This window comes from Cuculus canorus, chromosome 1, assembly GCF_017976375.1.
Source record: "Cuculus canorus isolate bCucCan1 chromosome 1, bCucCan1.pri, whole genome shotgun sequence".
In the NCBI taxonomy this organism is placed as follows: domain Eukaryota; kingdom Metazoa; phylum Chordata; class Aves; order Cuculiformes; family Cuculidae; genus Cuculus; species Cuculus canorus.
The window spans coordinates 128372036-128400029 of NC_071401.1; the positions used below are offsets into that span (position 1 = coordinate 128372036).

Below are 27994 nucleotides of genomic sequence, written 5' to 3' on the forward strand. Positions count from 1 at the left end.
TTTGTGTAAATGTTTGCAGAATCAGGACTTGGGGACAGCAGAGTGGTGGTGTAACTGGAAATGGTGAAGACCGTTGCTCCTTCTGTGATAGCACCAGTGGCATGAACGTGGGTTTTGCTGCTGCATTAAGAACATCAATGATTTTGCCTTAACCTCATTTGCCTTAATTTGATATTCAAGGCCCCGCTTCAGAGAACACTTGGCTTCTTAATTTTATATCAGGGAGTAATCACGCTCATTTTCAGTAGTGAACAACAGTGGATAACCAACCTTGGTGGGACTGGTGCCCAGATTTTTTGGGTTAGCATCAAATATCTCTTTACAAATTCTATTAACTATGTTTACTATATACTAAGATGCCTGCAGTGCAAGGATCTTTTAAAGGCAGAGTGATAGTTGAAGCATCTTTAAAGTGACAATGTTTACAGATTAACTGTTAGGTACACCTTTTAAATTAGGAATGTGTGAATAACATACATAGAGACATCGCATATATAATACATATATTTTTATTTCACTATTTTGCCTGCTGACCCAGTCCTGCTGTGCCCTTCCATTCTCACCAATTGTGTGACCAGTTCGAGACATTTGTTGAATTCAACAAGTGTTGAATGCACGTCTACATGAAGTGTAGCATACTCACTAATCTAATGAGCATGGCTTCGGTTAAATCATTTGGGAGGATATGTCACAGATGATTGCTTCCCTTCAAGAACCTGGGGATTTATTAAGCTGGTCAAAGAGCAATGAAGTGAAGTGAAAATTACAGCAGAAGGTAAAGAAACACATTTCTTCATCAGCTGTGCTCATGAGCATCGAAAACTTGATTTTGAGCAGCAGTAATTACTTGGAGAACCTGATGAAACCTAAGTGTAAAGGTTCTGCATATCTTGACAAGTAGGCCTCATGGCTGCTAAGCCTGGGCATGACAGCATTTGGTTTGTGAAATCACATATATATACCAAAACCATTATGAAACACAAACTGTAATGCCCACATTCAACAGGAATATGAGAGTGGAATATAGGGCAATGAAGGAGACGCAGACCTTGCAGTATTCTTTAAGCATATTCGTTTTAATCAGCACGGCATACAGAAGTTGCATTAAGAAAGTACTACTACCGTTTCTTCTCCTCACTTCCCTCATTCAGGCAGATCTTTACACACTTCCTCGGTTTTCTGACATTCAGACAAACAGGATGTTCTTGGTTTTGTCTATTCCACACTCTTGTGACTCTTTTCAGCCACATCTCCAATTCACTTATTCCCAGGCGTTTTTTTCTAGCCTGGCCTTCTCACACATTCAAGATGCGTCATCCTATGTGTCTAGTTCAGAACACCTGGTAGTTTTAATAATGTTTATTCTAACATGCTTGGTACCAGCTTCATGCTTTATCTTAAATAAATCTTTCAATTAAACTTCCATTATCTTGGCGTTGCTCCCACAGGAATATATACATTTTAACAGCTGGGCGCTGGTAATACTCCTTTGTCGTTCCAGGAAATACCAAACTGCACGTAGGTCAGCCTTCCTTCCCTGAAGCATGGACCAGAGATGACAAAACACCTCCAACGACCCCGGGCTACTGAACCTGTAGTACTTGCTGGAAGTATGCTTTTCTTCACCTAAAAAGTACGTGTAACCAGGCGACTGGGAAACAGACGTACCCTTAACTTGGCATTTTGCATTGCACTCAAGATAAATGAGCTGTTCTGGGCCAAGTTAAAAATCCTGTAGTTACATATTCTTCTTGCTCTTATACTGAATCTAATCTTCTTCCAGTTCAACTTAAAAAGTAGCTAAAGGTAGGGTCATTTCTGAGAGCTTTAAATGACTCTTCTGTCATATCACAATGGCAAAAATAATGATTATGAACAAATGAGTTAACTGCGTTTTTCTCAAAGGGCACGGGAGAGGCTGAATAGGAGGGAATACAGCTCAGAGACACTAGATCTTTCCTAGCACTTGAGTGTGTGCATCTCTCGGTCCCAGGATAGGCCTACACGTCATATAACCCAAAAGTAGTTCCTCATTTTTATTATACTGGTATTTTATTATAAGAACATCCATCTTCAGCAGTCTTAATGTACTGAGATAATAATCTTGAAGAATCTAGATATTTCTGTGGGTATCTTTTTCTCATAAGAGTTTTATTTTAAACTTAAAAATGAAGCTTTTAATTCCTTGCCTACTGTAATCTTATCAAGACAGCACTGTCAGGTAAACAATTCACATATAGTGACTTTCTTGGATGCGCATTGAATTAAGCCCGATAAATCTATCTTGGATTTTCATAAAGCTGCAGGAGTGTCCAGAACAATATAAATCATTAAAATAACAAACGTGAAAAGTTGGATGTGGTTGCTATGCTAGTCAATGCTTAGGTTTTTTTTTCTACCGGGGTTTTACGTGGCTGCACCAGGCTTGCCTTCCTTTCTTTCTGGCTCTTCGACACCTTCAGGCTACACTGCTGGCACTGCAATCACTGCATGATGACATCTGAAGCCAAGCCAATTGTAAGGAAATGTGTTACTGCGTTCTGTAGTAGTGAGCTGATGAAGGTCACTTTAAAATGAGCAACATGATAGTCTCCAAAAGCAGAGAGGAGACATCTCAGCCGAAGAACAGTCTCTCTTAGTCCTTTATGTTCTTGTATCCCTTTTTTCACCAGGGGGCTTCCTTTTATCAATATCTTCTTGTATTTCCAAAGGAAAGGCCTTTAGGTTTTCTTTCACACAGGGGAGGCAGAATCTTTTGGAGTAGAACAGACTACATTCCTATAAAGAAAATAATATTATTATATTAGCAAGATACACAAAATGCAACTGCTTAATTCCAGTCTCACCAAACCTCATTTACATTTAGAATTCTTCTAAACTAAATTCTTCTAGGTCAAAGTATTCCAGCAATTTTGCTTCTTCCTATTCAATAATTCTAACATCTGGTTAGAGCTAACTGGGCCAAAACCAAAAACTAGGTCTGTAACAATCGCTAACCAAATCAACTATCATGTTGCTCCTTTTAAAGCAGTCACTGCTACAGAGAGCATAAACACATTTCATTACAATTAGATTGTCCTTCAAGCATCATTCATGGTTCTCCTGGTGCAATCACTATATTCCAAACAGGATTTAATGGGTAAACTGGAGCTGGTGTTACTGATGGATTATTCTTGGAGAGTTAAACATGAATAAAGGGCATCAGCATGGATGGATCGGGACATCTTTCTGAGTGTAAGAGATTCACGGATTTTACCTAAATAGCAAAGTTTTCTTCTAAAACTATATCTTCATTAGCTTACGAAGATTTCTCTCTCTTAGGAGGATCCTTCCAGTTCCTGCACTGGCATGTGAGACTTGAAGTGCTCTTCTTCACCAGTCTCCACAAAAACTGGCCTAAAGGCCAACACAAGCACAAAGACTGTAGGCAGCAGCCTACAGCAGCAGCCTCTGTAGGCCATCACAGACTTCAGCTGCATCTTTTTCCACAACTCCCCAAAAGCTTACTCTACTTTCCATAATCTGTGTGCTTGTATTGCCCTAGGAGAATACTAAATATTATATCAATAGCACATAGGAGTCCAATAACCAGAATAGCTAAAAGAATTTAATTGAGCAGAGACAATTCAACTGAGATTTCATCTATTTAACCACTTTTACCTTGAATGAATGTACTCGCTGATTGAAATCCAAAGCCAAACCTGATGTATCTTCTCTGAATTCTTGATGGCAAAGTATAAAAGCTGTTTTGCACGAAGAAGGTATTTCCCCTGCCCTTGAAATCGAACAACACTATCATCTGAAATGTTTCATTCGCACCTGATTTGCTTAGCAAGTGACAGACCCAATGTATATTTTTCACCCCATTAGCTCTAAATAGATGTTAGTTATTGACTAGGAAGAAGCAAAAGTGATGGAATATTTTAAACTATTTGCAGTATGGAGTTCAGACAACTGGAAGAGAAGCTTATTAATGTATTATTTCTTTGCAGTGAGGCTGAAGCCCACGTTTCTCCTGAAGTGCTGATCACTGAATTCCAAATAGGATTTAATTGGTAAGCTGGAGCGGGTGTTGCTGATGGATTATTCTTGGGGATTTAAGTACAAATAAAGAGATTGGTTCAGATAGATCAGGACATCTTTTTAAGAGTAACAGATTCAATGCATTTTTACCTAAATAGCAGAGTTTTCCTCTTGCTAGGGTCATTTGTGGCTGGCTTTTCTCTGGGGGCTTGGCTTGGATATTCCCGTGTTTCTGTTCTTGCTTTTGTTTCCCATGTCACTATTTGGAGTTCAGCACTAGATTCAGCAGATGATTATATCAAAGTCACCATCAGCCTGCCTCTGTGCAACTTTAAAGCCCAGGGAAGAACTTCATCTATTGTCCTTTGCTGCGCTGATTGCCAGGCACCTTCATATTCAGAGCTATGTTAGGTCTTGGTCTCTCAAAAGCCTCAAAACTGGATTGCAGTTGCACAACCTCCAGAGCCCATTGTTTTCTGTCGCTTTGTATCCTTAATACTTTAAGCTGCCAATTAAAAATGGAAGATTAGAGTTTAAGTTTGCCCTGCTGCTCTTGTTTGTATTGCAAAATGACGCACAGCTTGCCCCTGCCTCCAGGTTAAGCTTGTGGTTCCACAGTGATGGACGCTGCACCACTGGTTGCTACTGGGCAATGGCTAAGGAGGGGAAAGGCTCTTTACCCATTCTTCAGATGGTGACTGACATTAAGATGCAGCTTCTCACAGATATACAGGTGCTCAACCTACATTCTTTTAGCTGCAATGGGTTGCCAACTTTTGCTGCTTTTAGCTGATGTGACTTATGCAAATCATGAATATGAACCATTGCACATCTGGGTGCTGGGTCCAAGTACCCTTAGTCCTACTCTCCGTCATGGGATTATTCAGCCTAGCTGTTGTTTTAAAGCCCTATGAATTATGCTTATTGTGTGTAATCAAGCACTCTGACCATTATCCTGATAGGGTTCTGGGTTTAATCAGATAATTCCTCAATATGTTTACCCCTTCCATGACCTAGGCAGGAGGGGGCCATTTCAATTTCAAACTCAACAGTCCAATTCGGGCAAAATTGAGCTGCCAAATCATATTGCCAGAGTTTATTACTGTTTTCACACAGAGCATGTCTGAAATAAATATACACAGGGATATTATCTTCATCACACTTGTAAAGGAAACTCTACATAAAAAAAGGTTCTGCCTGTGTCCAGGATTGCCCTTACGTAACTGAAAGTTGAGTGGAAAGTAGCTGTAGTATTAGATTTATCAATTAATACCTACATTCATGTTCAAGGTCAGCATTTAGTCACCTTCTGCTGAGGTGAGAAATAAAGGATGAAACTTGCTCCCTTTCCTCTCCAAAAGCTGTGACTTTTTTTTTTCCTATGCTTAATAAGTGTTGCAATGAAAAATAAATAACTTTTAAATGAATAATATGGTCAGATTGTATCATTTCCTCTCCCCTTTTCTGAAAGGGAAACATGAAGAAAGCAACTTGACCTTCCTAAAGACTTCAAAAACATTTTTATTATCTTACTTTTTGTGGGGCTTTGACATGTTTTAAGATGTTGCTGATCATGACTAGAATTTTTTCCCATTGAAATAATGGCACATACCAATATACCATGCTACAGATTGGTTCGTTAGGGTGACTGAAGCAAATGAAATGAGAGACTTAGAAGAATATTCGAAGAAGTGAGTTTATGAACATCACACAGAACAGTGGCTAAGTCTTAACTTTCATTAGCACAGCAACTCTAAGGAAAGACACTTCAGCTAGCATGGGTGGTCTCATGAATAGCCTAACATTTGATCTGTAGCTAAGCCTCCTTACATACAAAAGCTAGCAAATTAGATTAAATCCCTTTGCCAGACTTAAGGTCAGAAAAATCTTAATTTTGCCACAGGTTAGACTGGGACTATTTTAAATTAACATAGAAATGAAAGCAAGCCGTCACTGAAAACTTTCCATCAAGTTGGTCCAGTTTATTTTCCAAAGAGGCCCCAGAGAGCATGTTTTACTTCAGCTTCAATATTTGCATTACAACATTATGGAAACAGTCAGCATAGGACTGAGTTGATCTACTTGGGTCAAGCACAAGCAGGAATCAAAACCAATCCACAGAGATATTGTCCTACCTTTGGCTCTCTCTACCGCCCTGGATAAGGTTTTACTTCTCTGGACTTTTAAATTTCTCTACATGAAAGAGGAATAGTGCGTGTTTACCTACTTTGTGGTGTGGGTGTTTAAAGCACTAATTATCGTTTCTGCAGATCTCCTTCAATGTTACCTAAGCAGTATTGCTCAAATACATTTTAAAACTATAGTCATTTGTGTGATTCACTATCTGGCCTGGCCAGTTTGGTAAGAAATTTATAGTCAATTATTTACAATCAAGGTTTTGCTTTGAGTTTCCATTGGGGGAATCTTGAAGACTCAGATAACAACAAGTCAATGATTGATGTATTTCCACAATAGCCAAAGTAGGGAGGAATGTCAAAAAGATTAGAAGAAGCTTCTAATAGCTCACTGCTAATATCCTCTTACATTGTTATGCCCTAGATAAATTGAAACAATTATTAAATCTTTTAAAAGAAAAGCTCCACCTTCATTCAGAAATGCACATTGTGTGGAAAGATACCGAGAGGCTGAAATGCTGTATTTCTGACAGATTTAACTGCCAGACTTGGAAATACCCATTGAATCCTTCATACATTCAAGACACTTTGTTAGGGAATGAAAATAGCTAAATGTGTTCAAGTTTGTCCAAAATACGTCTGAGTTGCTAATCTTCTGCTCTTAGAAGTGGGGATAAACTTGACATGTCAGGGCAGGAATCATGCTCATAAACCCAAACTATCTGACTAGCTGCACTTGCCTCTTCCTCTGGCTGTGCGTGGGAGTGAATCAACTACCAGCAAAGACGGGGACATCACCACTAGGAAGATCTTGCTGACATGTGAGCTTTACCTCCACATAACTGCCTTGAGCTACTTGGCCCTGGAAACTTGAGCCCAGCTATCAAAGACATAACTAGAGAGCACTGGTGCTTCATCTGACTCCCCACATAGTCCTCAAGTAGTTCCAGAAAGGGAAAAAAGGATCTCAGTTGCAAGCTCTATTATGATCTTTTGGTGCTTTTCATGCATTTAAAAGACAGAACAGACTTCAGAAATAGGAAACAAACCTCATCAGAAGAAAGGTGTTCTTGCACACTCCTCTTAAGACAGTGGACCAAATCAATCCTTGGTGCTAACTCCCTGCAAGTCAGAATAGCAGCTAAACTTGTCCAAGCATGCCAGTTTCCTTGTGGTTCTATCTGTGCAACCCTCTATATTTTGTCAGTGTAATTTCACCCTTTATTTTGCTCAAGAGAACTTCCTCAAATCCCCACAAAGAAACTGTCAGGCATTGGCACATGAGCTGTCTCGGTTGACCAGGTTATCTCAACTCTAAGGATGGCAGAAGTGTTACTTTTAACCACCAGAACTATAACTGGCTATGAAACATCATGAATAAAGAATTCTATGTCTTCACAAAGTCTTTAACAGGCCTGTCTGCCTGTTTTAAGACTCCTGCTATTAGCCACTTTCAGTAAGGATCATGTCACTGGAGCTGGCCCGTAACCACTGCAATTAGAGAACGGACTGAAAAGGCTGAATTTGAGAACTGCTAAAGGCAACACTTAAGAGTGAGGTGTGCTCTCATACAGCTGCACTCTAGATTTAACCACATTACTCTCCGATAGCAAATGATTACATTGAAACAGAAGGCCAGGATCTGGCTGCTATTAGGACAATGGTGTCTGTTGTAACAAATAGATGCCGTTTTCCATGTAAACAATTCGTTGATGTTTCCTCACGGGCCAAGTCATACATAAGTCTTCACTACTGCATGAGTCTCAATTCTCTTTCAGCCACAGAACTCGCTTGCTGAGGGAAAGGAATGGAACCTGTCTTCTCAATTCACTGTACTGCCTCAAAGAAGCACAGCACAGCCTCCAGACACTTATAATTCTGTAATAACTTGTCTTCATTTTTGCTTTGAACTCAGAGCAAACAAAGGGACCGTTTATGCACAGAGGAGAAGGAATTGAAGCAACTGTAATTTTACACCCCCTTTCTGGACCTCGCTCAGATTCCATAGCCTTAAGGTTGCCTACCAGCTGCTACTCAATTTCTGTCTTCTTCAGAGAGCTATCATAGCATCGGACAACTCCCCTCCCTGCTCACTTTCTACATTACCTTTTGCAAATAGGATGGCAGTCTTGTGCTGTGGATGCAAACCTAACAATCTATGGACATTTATAGTCCCTTTACGGGAAAAAAAAAAATCTGTCGTTTATTATAGTACTGAACCTTAAAGGTCTTGAAGTGATATGTGATCTCCCTTGCATTTTCTTGTGCTGAGAAAGTGGGAAAGAACACTCATTGTGTTTGTGAGGCTGGACTGTGCTCGTCTGTAAATAGAACACTTAAAGTTGCTGATCATTTTCATTTAATACAAAGAGCTTTTTCTGGGAGAATGCACAAGAACATACAATTTGCTTCCACAAGAACATACAATTTGCTTGCCTTAAAAAGAGGCTGTTTGGTCTCTGTCTAACAGGTTACGAGGACTGAACAAACAGAAATTATTGAAGAAGCTTTTTTTGCTTGTTACTTACTGTACCAACACACACTGATCTGCTACATAAACTGCAATGCGACCCAAGGATGAGGAATTTGTCCTTGTCAGGGGTGAAAGGATCCTTCATGACATAGCTTTCTTCCAAAAGCCTATAAGAGAATAATTTCAGGCTTTTAAGGCTAGATTTCACAGCAGAGGAGAGCCAAAATAAGGAAACGGTGGAAGTTGAAAACTTTCTACTTGATTTGCTCAACCTGGTTTTGTACATGAGGCAATGTAACAGCTATGCAGCTCCCTTCCTCTTCAAGACCAACATTGTGGCTGCTATCAGTCCTATCCTGCACTTTGACTTCCAAAATGAGGACAAGTGGTGATACTCTCAACATTACTAGGTTTCTCTCAGTGCTCTACCTCAAAGTATTTTTTCAATCTTCCATTTTTAAGATAAACACTTCTTAACACAGCCAACTTCAGTACCTTGTCAAGTTATCATTTCAATTGCACAACTTTTGATTAGAAGCTCTCTCCTAAAGCGGTGTGCATGTGAGTATAAAATACATAAAAAGGTTTTACTGCTCTTAGTTATGTCACTGCTGTAAAGCTAAGACTCCCACCCCTCGCAAGCAGAAGCTACTAGCACAGAGCATTACAATGACCTGAAATACGCTTACTTTATGTCAGAGACTGTACTGTTTGCTTCAGGGTATTAAGAGAGTGGATTTATTAATAATTTGGCAACCTGCTTGGGAAAGACTAAGGCCTCATTCCTGCAAGCTCCAGGCAAAATATTACAGAAGTCAGCTGGGTGTCTGCCTGCACAAGGCACCCTGCAAGGCTGGCTTATTCTTGGACCTAAATCAAGCTTGGATTCTGTAGTAATATTGAATACAATAAAACTTAAAAGGTATTCTGTTAACTCATACTGCCTTCTCCTTGTCCACATACATACACACATACGTATGCATGCACCTGTGAATGTATTCCTTTTCCCCTTTCTTCTTTACTCAAACAAAATGGTATGGCTCAAGTCTTCCACTGTTAAGAAAGATGAGGCACCTTAACATGGCAGATCACCTTGTCAACAAGTCTCATAGTGTACAAAGACTGGATTACTTTTGCAAAGCTCCCTTTGCAATATTCACAGTCTCAATGCAGCCACCATAAGTGCAGTGACCTGACCACTGTACGAGCCTTCATGTCTGGCCTACGCTTCCTGCACCACTGCATTTAGAATGTGTGAGGAGACCAGAAAGTAAGTCCATGAAGACAGCATGTAAAGCTGTTTCTTATGGGCTTGTACAGAAGTGTTATGCTTCAGAAATATTATTTTGCTTTTTGAATCTCAGTAATTCAAACAAACCTGAGATGTTTACACTGAGCTTGGATAACCTGAAGTTAAAATTCATGTCTAGCTTTGATTCAGACTCTTTTTGAGCAGACCTGATGAAAAGGTGGACCACTGCTCCTCTGAGCAGAAGTGGGAAAACCAGTACCACTGTGGGACTTGGAATGATAAAAATACAGCTGTACAAGGAAAACAGATCTGATCTTAGCCTAAGCAGGTGGTGATCAACAGCTGTTCCCACTTTCTAAGAAACTGAGTGGTCTTAGTGGGGTGAAATGCTGAGTACTTGCCTGACTCCCAGTTCCAGTGAGCTCCTGACCATATTCTCCTGATGGGTTCATTGACCGGGCTGGCCTCAAGGGAGCTACTAGTACTTTAAAAGCTAAGTGCTTTGTTTTATGTGGAGTTTAATGTCTGCAAACAAAGTCATAACTGCATAGTTTCTGGTCAAACTATCCCTACTTGGCAGGGATGGAAAAGCCTCCAGTCTCCTAAAATGTAAATATGTACTAAATTTCCACAGACTTTCAAGTCATACAGTCTGCCAAAGAATTGTCTAATTCATGCAAAAAAACACTGTTGTTCAAACTCCACATCATGTCAAACAGCTCTTAAAAACTGATTTTACCAGATGTATGTAATTCATACTGGTTTTATGTGTTGCCCAGCTGACACAGCTGTGAGGAAAGGGCCATTCCCCAAAATGCTAGGCTGACAGTCAACAATATTCTAGTAAGAAAATAACAATATAGGTAAAATGTAGGCTAGCCAGTGGGGCTAAGTAGTAGGTCAAGTAGCAAACCTTCGCATGGTATTGAACCAGGACAGGAAAATTGATTTTTTTCTTTGCTATTAATGCTGACAATTTTTTAACATTTCTTCCCTTGGCAAAAAGAAGGTCTCCAAGTACCAAGCCTTATATTCAGGGGACATATGGCATGTTATTTGTTTCATACAGTGCATCTCATTCCACAGTACAAGGCTTCTAACGATCACAGCAGAAACTAAGTACGTAATATGAAAGATTGTACTTACACAATAGAGCGTGTGTTTGGTGGCTTTTGCCCAAAGTACGTGTATGGAGCTGTTAAGCCACATAGGTGACAGGTGAACTCTCCAGTAGGCTGAACTTCTTTGGGAGCATCCATCTTCAGGCTACCTACAAGAAACACAATAATCTTTCAGCTCCAAAATGCAGTACTGGGAATAGGTCTGCAAGAAGATTAAACTGATGTGGGGCATCTGGTTATGGAAATTAAAATCCAATGGAAAATTGACTATTGCAAACCTTGATGAATACATCTTTTCTCTCAAATCAATTTGGTTTCCCATAACTAGTTAAATGTCAAAATTCCTTTGATAGGTTTAGAAATTGCAGCTTAGTAGCCAAAGTATAAAATATCAGCTATTAATTTAGAACTTGATACATAAAAGCATACAGATAAAGTGCATGTCTGTGACTGGAAAAGAGCTGGCTCAACCAAGGCCTAAGCTCACAGAGTGCTTCCCAGGAAAAAACTCTCTTCCTGCTGTGCAGAATCCCAGTTCAATTCTGCAATGCTTGCCTCTTCCCACAAACTGCAAATGGAGATGTGAAAGGTCTTGGGACCACTGCTCAGGAGGCAGGTACCAGAAAGGTGGGTGCTGTGATAATTTACTATATCTTTTTCTTTGCTTTTCATTCACCTTCAAACAGAGCTTTGGGAGCTTAATCCTAGCTCCATTTTCTTATCTGGCTTCCTATGGAAATACGGCTGACATAATCAACCTATGCTTAGATAGAGTGTTGGCCCATTCAAACCATGCAAGAAAGAGGAGGAGGTACTGTCAAAAAATGTTTAGGCCCTGTAACTTCCATTAAAAAAAGCAGAAGCACGATACGTGGCTTTATTCTCATGGAGGATACCCATATATTTCTGTAAGTCACTGAGTCTGCACAAAGGAAAGCTCCTGTCCATCTGTCTGATGACTTTGGCCACCCATTACAAAGGTGCAGCTATCAGTCACGAGATATAAAACACTGGAAGCCACATTTCATCAGCTTTAGTGCTTACAAGATGGCTTGTTTAAACCTTGGGACATTGATTTACGTTTGGGAGCTTATCATTCACTGATACACGAGTGGAGAGTCACAGTCTGAGGTTGTAAAAAAGCATTTAGGACTGCTTTTGGTATGTATGCCTGATCAGATCAAATACAGGTAACCACATGTGCATGCTCAAAAATTGCACCAATCCATGAATGAAACATGATCGCTTGATTGCAAATGGGATACTTTTGCTCACCTGCACCACTTTCTTGAACCGACACATTCACTTTAGAGTTAGCAAAAAACCTCAAGCTTTTACCTAAAAGCACTCACCCTTTTCATGGCATGCAGTTTTCTGCTGCAAACCTGTCATTTTTTTTTTAAGTCAAGCAGAGCTGGCATCAAGCTGTTAGGAAGGTGAACACTAGGAACTCTGACTTGGGCAGTATCTCAGCAGCTGGGTTGTGTGCTCACAGCTGACCAGACACACAGCCTGCCGAAGTACAACAGGTCATTCCCACTCTTCTGGCTTTGCAGCCATACCCCTTCCCCTGCAGAGCTGATTCACTTCACTGAGACCATGTCTGAAATATCCTGAAATACAGAGAGTGGGCAGCTGGTGTCCAACATCAAACACCTTAGTTTACGGTTTCAACTCTTACTGCATCACACTAGTTACTGATGTGGTAACAAAGAAAAGAAAGAGCTACTTCTTTTTTTCCTTCCCAAAAGGAATCTATTTTCCTCATTTCGAGAAACTAAATTGGCTTGCAGAGGAATCCAACAACTGCTAACAGTAGTACAAGGTAAGAGGCAAAACTGCACAGCCAGTACTTCCCTCTTTCAATGCAGTGAGCCTGCTATTTCTGCTCACTCTGTCTGGTGAAACTGAACCCCTAGAGACATATGCTTCAAAGGTGAACTAGGGGCAAGGTGAAGCAGAGCTCCAACTACTTGTCATCTAATGTTCCAGAAGAACAAGGAGCCCAAGATCCTCAGATTACAGAACCCAGTTCAGGAAACTCTAGTCTATTAAATCCTGAAACTTAATTTTGGGAATAATCTCCCTTACCCCATCATTCCTTCACCACCAGCTTTTCCATTGCCAGTCCTGGCATTTCAGTAGTGCAGTAAGCTCTACAAATAAAACACAAACGGGGCTGGGTACTGGTTTAACAAATAAATCCAACTTGTGAATACCTTAGGCAACTACATTTTTTCCAAAGTGACGTAACCTTTGGATATCATGTATTTTCCCTACCTCACAGGGATGCTTGAGAGAATTTAATTAACTAAAACGCTTTCAGATTTTTCAGTTAGATATAAGGCACATACATGCTAACTGCTTCTCCCTGTACATTAAAGCTGGGATACTTCAAACCATACACAAGCTCAATTAAAAAAGTCTGCTTTTCGAACCCTGCATTTTAGATTTATCAAGTAAGTCCGACAAATATACTTAAACTTACCTTTTCTGTAGGTAGTCAGTAGTGATACCAAGACACCCACCTGCCTGAATGAGATTCAGTCCCTAACATTATATGCAATTTTTTCTCATCAACCTTTTTAAAAAAGGAAAATAATTAACCCTGCAAAGTTAAGTATGGAAAGCCACTTGAATCAAATACAGATGACCATCATGGTGATTTTTTCTTTAAAATAAAGCAGGAAAAAAAACCACCTAACAACAACAAAAAAAGAATATTTACGGCAGAGGTGATCATAGATTATGGAATGCATGTGTCCTGATTCCAAGTCAAAATAACAGCCCTGGATTCAGAGCTGAAGTACGTTAGATACAGAAACACCTGCTCTCCTATAGACCACTGGCATGCAGGACAGAATCTGTTCAGTGACTACCACTGGGAAGGAATGGTATCTATGTACAAACAGATATTTGGCTATGCCTGTTGAAAAGCATATGATCCTGCCTGCAAGGAACAGATGAATTTATGATGCTTTCCATTTTACTCTCAGCATACAAGTCACTGGTATCAGCTGCACCAAGTTTTATTTCACATGGAACATCATTTGTTCTGAGAACTTGTCTACACAGCAGCACTTGAGAAAGTTAAGGTCACCAACTCAAGGTATGAAGTTAATACACATGCAGATTTCAGGGTGAATGCTCCCATTCAGAAGTAAAGTTTGCTATATAACAAAATAGAGCCATATTCCTTCTGAAGAAATTTAACAGCCGATGTAATAAACTTTAAAGGCGTGAATCAAATGCATAAACTAAGTCTAAACCACCAAGCAGACAAGTCCCAGGATGCACTCTCTCACAAAGCTCATCTGCAATTAAAGAACTATATCTTTATGTCAGATAGCAAATGCACAGAAGCAATCTGGGGATAAAACCACAGTCAAGACAGACACTGGTTTATCAAAAAGTAAGCTCATTGGTTTGGCTTTATACACGACCTTAGCAAGATGCCTGATATGACAACTATAACAAGGTGTTTGCCTCCCCTCCAAGCAAACATATGAAGCATGAGCGAGAACTCATTTCTCTCTTGGATAGCAACAACAGGATGAAGGATGTCTTGAAGAGATAAAAGCTAGGTTCTAATCCCTTCACAATCATTAAAGGCAAATCTGTGATGGTTTGAGTCACTTGGGGTCACCAGCGCTAACTGGCTTTTTCTCTTTTCCTTGAAAATTCTTGAAGTGGCACCACGTCCCAGTAACATGTCAAATATAAGGCTGGTTGGTACATACAGAGAAGAAGTTTTTTAAAACAGTTTGTTCAGAACCAAATTCTGCACAGGCATTTGCCATTTTGGCTGGAAGCCACAGGGTACTTAAATGCATACTTACTTTAAGCACGTGCATAGCTTTTCTGAAAAGAACACAGCTACCCACACATGCTCGATTACGAAGCAAACACTGAACTAGCACGCTCAGCACAAACCTGCCAAGTCAAGCCCAGAATGCTGCAGGACGTGTGCGAGGTTGGCTCGTTTGTCATGGTGAAAGGTAGAGCACACAGATTTGAATGCCATACTAAGGAAATAATTGCAATAAAAGAAAGGCGCAGGTTACACAGCAGTGCTGTAAGAGTGTTTCTCCATGCTGTGACTGATAGATTATATGAATATGGGCAAATGGCTCCCAGTGTAGCTCTCTAGGGACTCCTAAAAACTTCAGGGAAGTTCTGCTCAGAGCATTCTGCTAACAGGCCTGGAAGGCATGCCAGAAATAATAAATCACCATTAAATTGTCATGTTCAGTGGCAAAGTAGTGGCACAGATAAGCAATCTGATTTTCTTTGCTTCAAAACCTCATTAGCACAAGTCTTCACAATGCATAGGTTAAGCCCCTCTTAACGCTCCACAGGAGACTCATGTATTTCTGAGTCACTGATAAACTAGAGAAACTATACAAGAAACAAACTACCTACAAACAGATGTAGGCTTGGATTTGAAAGGGTTTCAGATAAAACCAACATTGACACATCTTTAAAACACTCAAATTAAACCCTTGTTGTCTTTTTCCTGCCAAGACTTTCCTGCCATAGCCACTGTTGATGCCAATGCCCTCTTAAAATATTCACAGCTTGGTTCTCTATGTGAAGGAGTGCTCTTATATAGAAGGGTAGGAGCCGCCAAGTTCATAACCTGGTAAACGTCAAGTTCTTTTGTAGTGTTTGGTGTGACACGAATTTAAATACACTTCAGCACCAGAAATGCATACACCTCTTTCAGAAAAATGATCTGTTGACTAATTGCTAAAGTAACACACAAAACAGCAGAAGCCTCTTACTTGCTAGTTAAACCCCAGGTGACCAACTCTCTCCCTCCCGTTACTCCATGTTACTGTCCTGAAGGCATATTTAGGTCACCTGTTGGCTGCCTCTCTGCTCTCCTTTGAGGTGACTTACTTACCTTAAGTTCAGCATAGCAAATTAGCCCAAGAATGCAATTTCACAAAGCATGGCCATTTGGAACTTGTACCCTTATTACCTCTCCCAAAGATCACTTGATTGAACTCAAACCTTGACTTGTTGCAGCAGTTTCTCCCTTCAGGCCAGGAGGGTTGTGATGGTATTGCTATGGTTTCTGTGCTCTGAAGGAAGAGAGACCACTGCATCACACTAGGTATAGGTCGTATAGCAGCCCCCAAGGCCTGCTTTTTAACAACAGCTTGCGTGGACTCCTTGCGGCTGTATGATAAACAGCCCAGGTGGTCACAGATGTGAAATCAAGTTGTAAGGAATGTTTGAACAGGGTGTGTCAGCAGAAAGAGAGGAGACGAGCAAATCAAAGCCCTTCCTTGGTAAAAAGGCTTTACAAACACAAGATGAGTCTCAAAAAGACATCTATTGACACGTGATCTAACAAAGCTAAGAAATCAACATTAAAAAAAAACTAGCCCAACTACTCCTTGAATATGGCAGGCAGCCAGTTCTGAATTAGACAGCATTTAATAAAGAAGAATCTCCAATTAGGTGAGAATTTAACAGCATCACAGAGGAAGGCTGCATCAAGGCAGTGATTAATTGGTATATACCACTGTCCTCTAGTGGACATACTGTCACTGTACAGCCTGTGAATCCCTGTCACCAGCTGCAGGGAATTCTCATTTCAGCACCTCAGCTGTGTAGAGTGGCTCAGTTGTAAAAGCCCAGCTAAGTGGATCACAGTGAAAGAGTGACTGGCAGAATAAAATAAAAGCAAGTTGCCCAAGCATTTATGGTAGACGCCATCTCCATGTGTGGTTGCAGAGCCACTGCCAATGGTGGATCTCTTTGCTGTGTAACAGAACAAACAATCCTGATAGAGGACAGAGAACCAGCGCATCATTAGTTCTTCCTTTCCTCACTTACTCACCCTAAATTAATCTATGATCATAGCTGGTTTTCTGCTCAATTCTGCTTATACCCATTTCTTCTCCTTTTCTTCCAGCAGGTTTTCCTAAGCAGAGTACAACATTTATCACATCATCATCCATGATGCCATTCTCACATTCTATATATAAAATGGCCTAGAAATTACAGGAGGACAAAGCAAGTTTGTCACTCTTCCCACACCACAGTCATAGGGCCTTACTGGAAGGGAGGTAACACAGGAGATCCAAACACTGAAGCATTCACAGAACATCAGTTCTGGATTACAGCTGTTCCTTGCCAAAATGGGGAAACCAGGCTTGAAGACCGATTTCATTAAATATCCCTTCTGACAGACCCACAATAATTAAGCATGCTATGGCCACAGGCTACCCCCTGCCCTGAACTGATTTTGTCTTCCTTCCAAACTGTAGCTTCCTATTATGGCTTTGTTAGATTAACATCCATAGTGGGGAAGAGTAAGATGATAAGGCTCTATTAATATATCAGTGATGATGATTCCTTTCAAGTTGTCCTTTAAGAGAAGTTACGGAGAGCCACACATGTACCACTGACAATATCAGCTTGGTTAAGCACAGTCTAAACCTAGTGCAACACTTTCCAACAGAGACCAAAAACAGGAACACCAAGATTTTGTGGAAATACATGAGGAGAGTCTAACACACTGTTTTGGGAAATAAGACACAGCGACTTGACAGAATCCAGAAAGAAATAAATACAGCTTCAGTGATTTATCTACTATAGAATGCGAAGTTGGCACTGGAAGGACATACTCGGCCCTCACTGCGTGGGGTTGCAATTTACAATGCTGAGATTCTGCAATGTGCTTGCTGTGACAGCCAGTGCCCACTTTCCCCTGTGACCAGTAAGATGTTCAGTGTTAACATACTTGGGGAAGAGAATTCTTTCCAGTAAAATGTGACTGAGGCTCTCCATTCGTTAGGACTGAGCTCAAGTTGAGGACTGCATAATGAAGTAAAGCCCTTCAAAAATAAAACACAAAACTACTTGGGGAGGGGGCAGGGTGGTATGGGAATTGACAGCTTCAAGAAAGCCTGAGAATAAAGACCTGTACCTGCTATACATATATGTTCTCATTCACATAGCCTCCCCCTACACCTCCTTTTGGGTATGCCCATTTCCTCTGAAAGCCACATTCCTCAAGTTTTGTTACTCCAGTTATTGTAAACAGCAAGCATAAGAAACATCAAAAACAGGCATTTCTAGCATGTTTGATAAAGCAAAGAAGTCCCCTGTCACTCAACTCTTAGAAAGTTCTTTTCTTCCAGGGCATTTGCTGGGAGTTCTATCACAAGACTTTACAAATGGGTGCCTTGTTTCACACCTTTACAAGGAGGTCACTTTGGTTTTGCCCCTTTGATTACAGTTTGCAGTGGAAAGTAGTCCTCCAGTCAGGGGCTAATGGCTTCAAGACTTCTCAACATACACATATGGTGAATTCCTCTTTCTAGCCATGTAGCAATATAAATATGCTATGTGACTTCAGCCAGGCACAAACACTGTGAATTTTTAGCATGTTTTCAGATTAGTCTGTTTGTCCCTCTCAGAAAGACTTTGCTTCCCAACCAGTACTGGGGATTACTTGGCCTAAATAATGCGTAGGTACTAAGGCTGCACTTCCTTCTTTCAAAACCTGATACTCCCATCAAACAGGTATCAAGGCACTGATACAGAAAATGCCTCCTTAATTTTCTGTAGGACACAGAGAAAGGATATGTCTCCAGCTCTCTGACAGCTGGAGACATATTTTATGATCTAGACAGCCAGGCCACTTCTTTTGTCCATGCTTTGTAATCTGCACAGCCTGTTCCCCAAAGCCATGTGTATTTATGCTATTCCTCTCCAGAAGTTCTTATGGACAAATCTACTGCTCTATTTGTGGGTTGTTTTCACATGTGACATGTTTCATCATGGATGGAAATCTATGTATCCTAGAATTCACTATAACCACAGTGGATTTCTCCTACTGAGTCACATGCTAGGAGGACAGGTGTGAAAAGTCTTTGTAGTTCTGACTTTTTTTTGTCAGACTTTTTTTTTGCCCAAGAAGTTCAAAATCCAGTGAAAATTCATAGAATCATAAAGGCTGGAAAAGACTTATAAGATTATCCAGTCCAACTGTCAGCCCAACACCACCATGCCTACTAAATCATGTCCCAAACTGCCATGTCGACACATTTGTTTGGTTTTTTAAATCTCCAGGGATGGAGACTTCATCATCCAGAATTAGCAGCAACATCAATATGTCACAGATATTTAAGTAACTTTCCTTCGGTTTCAGATCTCTGTCTGTTCAGCAAGCACTGATAGGTCTGACCAAGATTTCACTGAAGTCCAAGAGGAAAGTGTGGACTGCAGAGCAGAGCTAACTAAGCAACAGAGTTAACAAGGCCTTGATAGAAATTGTATATGCTGTATGTTTACATTTAGGTTTTTAAAGTACTGGCTATAGCTATAGACAGGTAAGGCTTAAGAATGTCATGATATTTGCTTCAGATTTAAATGCATGCTTCTGTTTTACATATATGCACACCTCCAAGTGTGGTTATTACCAATAACTTTACTCAGTGTTAGGAAAGTTATAACAAAATAAATAAATAGGTGGGGAAGAAGGCATAGCGGAAAATTATTATGGTATGCAGTTAGAAAGAGACTTTATAAGAAGCAGCATTGTTCGTGTGTCAGCTGGCCAGAAAAAACCAAAATAGAAAGAGCAGGTGAAAAAAGCTTTCACCAGATACTGAGACAAGGAACATAACAGAAAACTCACTGACCCTCTCTTGCTTTAGCCTGACGTAGAGCAAAATAAAAAAAAAAAAAGAAACAAAACTCTAACTGTTGCAATCATATAGCTAACCAATTTCTCTCTTAATCGAAATCTCAGGTTTGTGCTTATCTATTGGGAGTTTTCAGGTTCTTCACAGCTTTATCGTTTTATTGACTTTTGTGAACTGCTTTGGCAAACAGGCCAGTGCAAAGGTAAAGTAAAAGCTACAAAGTTCAGCATCTCAACAAGCCTGGGGAGCAAATCTCCATTCCAAGACAGGTTAACAGCAGAATCCAAATCTTTTCCTACCTTTATCATCAAATAAAACTCTTCTCTAGTCACAACACCTCCCAGCTGCCTGCACCTGTGCAGAGCAAAACTTTCAGGGGCTCCTCCACTGTTCTTGATGCAACGTTGCCATATCTGTAGACTTATATATTGACTGTATTTGAAGCAAGACAAAATGAGGCAAAATATAAAGTAAAGGCTTCATTATAACTGTTACTTTTCCTGGTGAACTTTTCCCTTTACATGGCAAATTAAAGCATAAGGAAATCAACATTTTTGACATGGGCTCCTGAAGCACAAAGATTTTAAATTTTGTCTATATAAAACATACGATTTTAATTCTAAGGATATAGTTACACTAGTGTAATATTTTCATGTAGAACTAGTTATGCTGACAAGAAGGTGTTCATATCAATACAACTCTTAAAACTATACCAATTAAGGAATATTAATCAGCATACGTTATCTTGCACTGGTATTCTTCTAGTAGCCCCTCCAAGGTAGTTTCTTGGTAATATTACAGCAGGGGGAAAAAATCCTAACTGAAAACACCCTTAGCTAATGCACAAACCTGCAAGTGCTGATGACCTATCTCTTTAAATAGAGAGATCATTTCTAGCATCACTGAGATACGGAGATATTTAATAGGGTGCTCAGAGCAGATTCAGAAATGGTGATACCCTACCTCTTATACATCCTGCAATCTTCCTACTTCACTGTGATTTTGCAAGGAGAGTTGAGTACCTGACTGTTTCCATGGTTCTACAGTCCAACACTGTCATACCCAAACCACCTTGTTCAAGTGCAACTTCATACTGGAAATGCCTACATACGACAGGAAATAAGGGTTTCCCCTAAGTTTCCTAGGCTCCTTACTGCTCCTTCTTTGTCTGTCAAAAAGCAGTGCCCCTACAGAGCCCTAAGCTTTCCTGGAATCCTCTTCACAGCCCCCTTCATAGCTGCATCCTGTAGCTCCAGCTCCTAAAAAAAGCAATCTGTGGCCATGACATTCTACTAAACAAAGAATATACTTTACACTAAATCCCCCCTATAGAAAAAAACAAATCAGAACCAAGCTTTGGTTGTAGATCCAGAACCAATGCTTCCCATCAAGCTATCACCTTGGTCACAAGGCTACTCTTGGGAGCCTCAAGCTCTCTCTTCATCTCTTCCCACATTCGCTCATGCTGCTGGAAGCAGAAGGTCCCTCCACTCAGAGCCAGGCAGCTCTGGAGGTGGGTGTCACAGGTTTGACCCCTTTCCCACTCAGAGCAAAGCAGGCACTGGAGCCCCACTCTCCCACCTCTGGAGGAAGGCTCCGGCTGCCCTGTCTCCTGTGGCAAGAAGCCCCATGCTCTCCCCTGCAGCTACGGGGTCCCATCCTGATGGGGGGCTATGGGCACTGATTCTGGCTGCTAAGTGATACCGAAGATGTTGGCAAATAAAAACCTCTAAGACTCATTTTGGAGTTTTAGAAAGCAAGCATCCCTTATCAGGCCTGGGCATTTTGAGACAGTCATGGCCACCAATCGTGTGCAGTGAGACCAGAGCACGGGACAGAATGTATTTCCACTTGCATGCATATGGATACATTTTCCCAGAAATCCTAGGATCATAGAATAGTTTGGATTGGGAGGAGCCTTAAAGATCATCCAGTTCCAACCATCCTGCAATGGGCAGGGACACCTCCCACTAGATCAGGCTGCCCAAGTCCCATCCAATCTGGCCTTGAACACCTCCAGGGATGGTGCGTGCACAACCTCCCTGGGCAACCTGTGCCAGTGCCTCACTTATGCATATTCCATTACTTTCCAAGGCCTAATTTCAATGTTATGAATCTTCACAACAGTCGAAACTCTTGCTGATTTGGAGCTGTCTCCAGCTCTCTGCCCGACCTTGCCTTTCAGATTAGTAAGGATTCCAAACAGAGGCGATTACAGAAGAAGAGCCATCTGTTCAACACAGATCACAGTAAACACAAGACGTTTTCATTTTCAAGGAAAGCACATTTGTCTGAAAAACACTGTTTTAAGGAAAACACGCTAAAGAAAGCACGCTGTCAGAGGGACATCCTAACTTTCAAAACCCACCACTGCTTAACCGTACTTTAGCTTAAATCAAAATAGTCCACTTTGAAATATTTCACATATTGCATCATGAGAAAGGAAAAAGACCTTTTTCGGATCCCTGGCGCGCCGCCCGCAGAAGGGAGACTAAAGACTCATCCCATTCATTTTTAATAACAGCCGCTAACAGCGGCCCCCACTCACGAGGGGCTCGTGTTTCCTGCACAGCGGGTACCCTGCAGCCTGGCTACCGGGAAGGCCCAGCGGCCCTCCTCTGCGCGGAGCCCAACACACGCGCACGCGGCCCCTGCGCCGCTTCCGGGTTCGCCGCGCGCCACCGCCCCGCCCCTCCTTAAACGGACCGCGGGTACCGTGGGCAGGGGAAGGGGAAGGGAAAGGGAAAGGGAAAGGAAAGGAAAGGAAAGGAAAGGAAAGGAAAGGAAAGGAAAGGAAAGGAAAGGAAAGGAAAGGAAAGGAAAGGAAAGGAAAGGAAAGGAAAGGAAAGGAAAGGAAAGGGATATGGAAGAGGGAAGGGAAGGAGATAAGTGGGAAGGGAAGAAAAACAAAGGGAAGGAAAGTGGAAGAGAAGGGAAGGGAAAAGGGAAGGAAAGGGGAGAGAAGGGAAGGGGAAGGGAAGGGAGTGGGAAGGGGAAAAGGAAGCGGATGAGGAAGGGGATAGGGGAGTGGGAAGGGAAGGGAAGGGAAGGGAAGGGAAGGGAAGGGAAGGGAAGGGAAGGGAAGGGAAGGGAAGGGAAGGGAAGGGAAAGGGGAGAGGGAAGGAAAAGGAAGTGGAAGAGAAGTGGAGAGGAGGGGAGGGAAGAGGGAGGGGGAAGGGATGGGGAGAGGGAAGGGAAGGGAAGGGAAGGGAAGGGAAGGGAAGGGAAGGGAAGGGAAGGGAAGGGAAGGGAAGGGAAGGGAAGGGAAGGGAAGGGAAAGGAAGGGAAGGGAAGGGAAGGGAAGGGAAGGGAAGGGAAGGGAAGGGAAGGGAAGGGAAGGGAAGGGAAGGGACAATTCCCAGTGCCCCTGGTGTTCATGGCATTGGGGATGGTGGTTTGGCTTTGGAAAGGGCAGGGAGTGCCTGGCTGCCTGCCATGCAGCGCTGAGGATGTCTGGGCGGCATCATCCCTTCACCCCCAGCGCTCCCCATGTGCTCAGTGCAGGAGGGTCTGGGGCACCAGTGCTGTGAGTGGGGACTGCAGCTGTTGAGCCTGGAGAAAAGGAAGCTTTGGGGAGACCTTATCGCCCTTTACAACTGCCTGAGAGGAGGTTGTAGTGAGGTTGGTGCTGGTCTTTTCTCTTCAGTGATAGGTGATAGGATGAGAGGGAATGTCCTAAAGTTGCACCGGGGAAGCTTAAGATTGGACGTCAGGAAAAATATCTTCACCAAAAAGATTCTTAGGCACTGGCATAGCTGCCCAGTGAGGTGGTTGGGTCACTGTCCCTGGAAGTGTTTAGAAGACAGGTAGAGGAGGCGCTCAGGGATACGGTTTAGTAGTGGACAGGAATGGTTGGACTCAATGACCTCCAAGGTCTTTTCCAGCCAAACGATTCTATGAAACAGCAGGGGGTCCCTAGCCATGCCTGGTGCAGGCAGGAGCGAGTGACTGAGGGCCAGTGGGCAGCACTGGCCCATCAGCCCTAATGCTGCCCAGGCACTCATTGCGTGGTGGGGGGCGTGCCCGATTCTAAAGGGTCTGGAGCATAAGTCCTGTGAGGAGCGGCTGAGGGGACTGGGGTTGTTTAGCCTAGAGAAAAGGAGGCTGAGGTGACCTTATCACTGTCTACAACTGCCTGAAAGGAGGTTGCAGAGAGGTGGGTCTCTTTTCCCAAGTGATAGGATGAGAGGGAGTGGCTTCAAGTTGCACCAGGGCAGGTTAAGATTGGACATCAGGAAAAATTTCTTCACTGACAGGATTCTCAGGCACTGGCACAGGCTGCCCAGGGAGGTGGTTGAGTTACCATCCCTGCAGGTATTGAAAAGACGGGTAGAGGAGGTGCTCAGGGATACCATTTAGTACCCCTGTGCAGGCAGGAGCAAGTGACTGAGAGCCAATGGGCAGCACTGTCCCATCAGCTCTGATGGCGCCCATGCGCTCACTGCATGGTGTGCCTGATTCTAAAGGGTCTGGTGTGGAAGTGACTCCAAGTATATGGAAGATTAATTGGGACTAATATAAAGCATGAAGCTGGTACCAAGCCTATCAGAAAAAAACATGATTAAAAGACCAGGTGTTCCGAACACCTGAATCTTGAGTGTGTGAGAAAGCCAGGCTGGAAAAACCTGCCTGGGAATGAGAGTGTGGGTGTGAAATAGACAAAGAATCCCGTTTGTCATCTTAGTTCCAGAACGGAAGAGCTGTATAAATCTACTTGAAAGAGAGAAGCCAGTGTACTTTCTTAATTTGACTTCTGTATACTGTGCAGATTAAAAGAGTATACTTGGAGAAAACTGCGAGGTCTGCATCTCATTCATCGCTACAGTCTGGAGCACGAGTCTTGTGAGAAGCATCTGAGGGGACTGGGGTTGTTATTGAACCTGGAGAAAAGGAGGCTTGGGGGAGACTACTCTCTACAACTGCCTGAAAGGAGGTTGTAGCAAGGTCTTTTGATCTTTTTGTTGGTCTTTTTTTCCTAAGTGATAGAACAAGAGAAAATGGCCTCAGATTGCACCAGGGAAGGTTTAGATTGGGTATTATGAATAATTATTTTACTAAAAGAGTGGTGGAGCATTGCAGCAGGCTGCCCAGGGCAGTGGTGTAGGGATGGTGATCTTGGGCTCATGGTTGGACTCAATGATCCTAGAGGTCTTCTCCTAGAATCATTTATGATTCTATATCAATCGATAAAGACAAATTCGATCGTCTGTTTGTATTCCAAGTGAACTGCCTGAAGAATGCCCCCAGCTTTACGAACAAGAAATAAGGGTTTTGTCCAAGTTTACCAGTCTTCCCAGTTGACTCAGGCAGTTTTCCCTTACAGGAGGTCAGAGAATGACCAGTGCACAGGCACAGTTTTACAATACAGAAATCTACTAACCCTTGCCCAGGCTATATAACAGGATCTTTTAGCTGGTGTTTAATGGCTTCCAAAGTGACACTGTAACCAAGTTTTATGCGTGCAAGTGCAATGCAATGTTATAAAGCTTTACTTTTAATCGCTGGCTCACACCCTGCTAATTCGTACTGTCTTTTCCTATTCCTGATGCTCGGAAAAGTAAGCATTTATCGGCGTTTTCAGATCTTAGGCCGTTTTTGCTCTTATATTAGCCTATGCTCAGCCAGAGGTGAGAGTCCCACACAGCCTCCTGAGCTGTGTCCTTATGCAGCACTGCACCTGAGTTCAGTATAGTTATAGTTCCACAAAAATAGCCAGTTCTCAATACCTTTGGCTCACACTTGCCTCATCCAAGGCAAACCAATGATTTTGGACCAGCTCTCAGGAAAACTGTTTCGCTGAATGTCATTGTGGATCAAAGGCTAGAATGAGTCTTTTTGCCTGCATGTAGATACATTCTAGCTTATCTACACTGGAGAGTCATGGAAAGAATTACTTCTGGATGAATTGATTGTAGTGGAAACTGTTGGCATTCTCAGTGGAATAGGCAAAAATTAATAACAGTATTAAAAAGACAAGGTGACTGATGAAATCTTTTGTGAAAATAAAAGCCTTGACTTCAATTTTTGCCCTTTTCAACATGTTTGCAATTTCATCAGCTTCTAAAGGCTTATTCTGCCTGGTGCTCTGACTTCAGCAAGTTTCAAGTGCACTCGCTCATCTCCTCAGCACTCATTGTTTCTTTAGCCAGCTTAATCTCTGAATAGTTTTCCTGAGCTAACCATGTAATACTTCCATGGTGTTTTGGACAAATTGTTCTCATAGCTGAGAAAAGAATTATTTTTAGAATTGAAAGGAAAAACATGTTCTCAATAAAGGAGGCTACAGATGTTAAAAGCCACTCTAGTGAAGTTTGATGACAAACCACGTAGTTCAATGAAATGTGATATCACAGCAACAGCTGTAAGTAGTACCCACAAAAGACATGCACCACCAACAAAAACCTACATGTCATCTCTTACAAAAAAGCAGGGAGGTAAAGCTTAGTATTTCCTTTCTTTCTGAAAGATGCTACCTTCTCTGTGTAATTATTACTAAAATTGTAATTTTATGGTGGCTTTCTTTGTCAGGCCTTAGCCATTGGAGGGGAATTCATGATTATCGTCCACTCTTCAATTATATTTGCATCACTTTTAGAAACTGTGCAAGTATTCCAGTTTTGGGGAACTCCCTTGCTTCTTGTCTTTCTGGAACATGGCAGGCTCTGTGAGTTGCTGGGACCAGGAAGGTCCTCCAAGGGACTAATATGCCTCACTTGTGCTGAAGTTTCTGAAAGGTACAATTTTTGCAAACATTCCTTCCAGTTCTTAAGTGAACCCACAGGAGGGGTGAAAGTACCTTTGGGTCCATCTGATCCATACCACGAGGAGAAAGTTCCTTCTGGGAACACTTAAATAATACAGTTGTAATCATTTCCACTGGTACAATAACCAAAGCACATTGAATTGTTACTGTTAATGATCTCAAATACCTCAAGTGTATTAGAGATTCTTTGTTCTTGTTAGCATTAAAGAATACAGTGTTGGCAAACAAGTTTAATAATAATATTGCTAAACAAGAAAACAACCTTTGGAACCTGCTGAAAGTCAGGATGCGAGCAAAAATCAAGAGCCATAGATGGCCCTTGGTTGGGCTGCTGGTGAGATTAATCAAAAAGCAGTCAGTTCTGGGCAAAGGTGTCTTGGGGTTTGTAACAGAAAATGTCCTTTCTAGTAAGTGATAGCCTTTGTCAAGAGAAAGCCATTTCCTGCGCGTAAAGAACTAGATCTTCCTTGTGGTTGTATTCTCAACGTTGTCTTTGCTTAAGGACCAGCTTGGAGATGGGTCCTTGTTATTGTGCCCAGACCCTAAAGGAACAAATATCTCCTGAATCTTTCTTAGTAGTTAATGGAAAGCAATCAATGCTTCCTGTTTGGAAAGACAGAAAATGTGGGTGTTGTAAACAGTGGATGTAGCTTGCGCCATTCTGGCTAATGGGCTGAAGAAAGACATCTGCTTTAGTTCCAGCTCCCCAGCAACTATCTGTGTACAAAAGGACCAAAAAGCTCACTTTATCAAAGGGGTGGTCGTCTGGCAGAACTATAATCTTTGTCTTTGCTGTCCCTATCAGCTCTGTCTTTTCTCATGGCCCAAAGGGACAAAAAAGTAGATGAGAAAAATTACAGTACTGTTAAGAGGGTCACTGGGTTTTGGGGTACATCTGCTATAAAGGTTTTTCCCAGATCTCTTGTGCTGGGGATAACTATTACCAGGAACCTGCCGTTGAATGTGGATGCATTTGACCCCATGTGGACTGACAGACTTTTGTGACTGCATTTCATACTGCAGATAGAGTGTACCCTCTGCCAGTCTGTCAAGGAGCCAAGACTGCAGATGTTGTCTCTCCACAGACTTTGAGCCACATCCAGAAATAAGGTTACTAAAAATGTGTATGGTCACTAATCTGTGGGTTTGATACCTTATGACGTAGAGTCTCAGCAAGACAATGGAGATGTTATAAGTGTCTGTACCACTTTGTTGAGCTGTGGCTGTCAGCAGTGACTCTGGGAGACATAATATCAGAAGCCTTAATGTTACAGTCAGCAGTAGCTGTCTTATTTTTGCTTGCAGCTGTTAGCATGTTGTGAAAAGCAGCACACGAGGCTATGGTATGAGCATGAATGATTCAACATACCTTTGCGATGGGAAGCTTACGTGCTTTCAGGGGTGGTTCTGTTCTTAACTGAAGCAATATCAGGGTTTGAGGAGAGACTGCAAACAGAAGTGCAGAAGCAGCAACATCTGCTCAGCAGAGATCATACTGAACCCAAGACATTATCATCTCCAAAGAATGAACAGTGTCTGGAAAAAACCCTGTCTGGGAAAA

The 27994-nt window shown here is 41.9% G+C and overlaps 1 protein-coding gene across 6 annotated transcripts; it reads right to left on the reverse strand.

Moving 5' to 3' along the window:
• Window positions 1-532: 532 nt before the first annotated feature.
• Window positions 533-27992, reverse strand: CDPF1 (cysteine rich DPF motif domain containing 1). 6 transcript variants are annotated; one of them, XM_054054327.1, is made up of 5 exons: window positions 22123-22349; window positions 19970-20102; window positions 11030-11153; window positions 8687-8798; window positions 533-2778 (listed from the first exon to the last, which is right to left on the reverse strand). In XM_054054327.1, exons 3-5 carry the CDS (start codon window positions 11140-11142, stop codon window positions 2644-2646), a joined length of 360 nt encoding a protein of 119 aa, XP_053910302.1. In that variant the 5' UTR covers window positions 11143-11153; window positions 19970-20102; window positions 22123-22349; the 3' UTR covers window positions 533-2643. The 6 variants fall into 6 exon arrangements, with proteins under 6 accessions (XP_053910302.1, XP_053910321.1, XP_009563238.1 ...); XM_054054346.1 differs by lacking the exons at window positions 19970-20102; window positions 22123-22349 and adding an exon at window positions 27803-27992; XM_009564943.2 differs by lacking the exon at window positions 19970-20102 and having other exon boundaries at window positions 11030-11149.
• Between the last annotated feature and the right edge of the window lie 2 nt (window positions 27993-27994).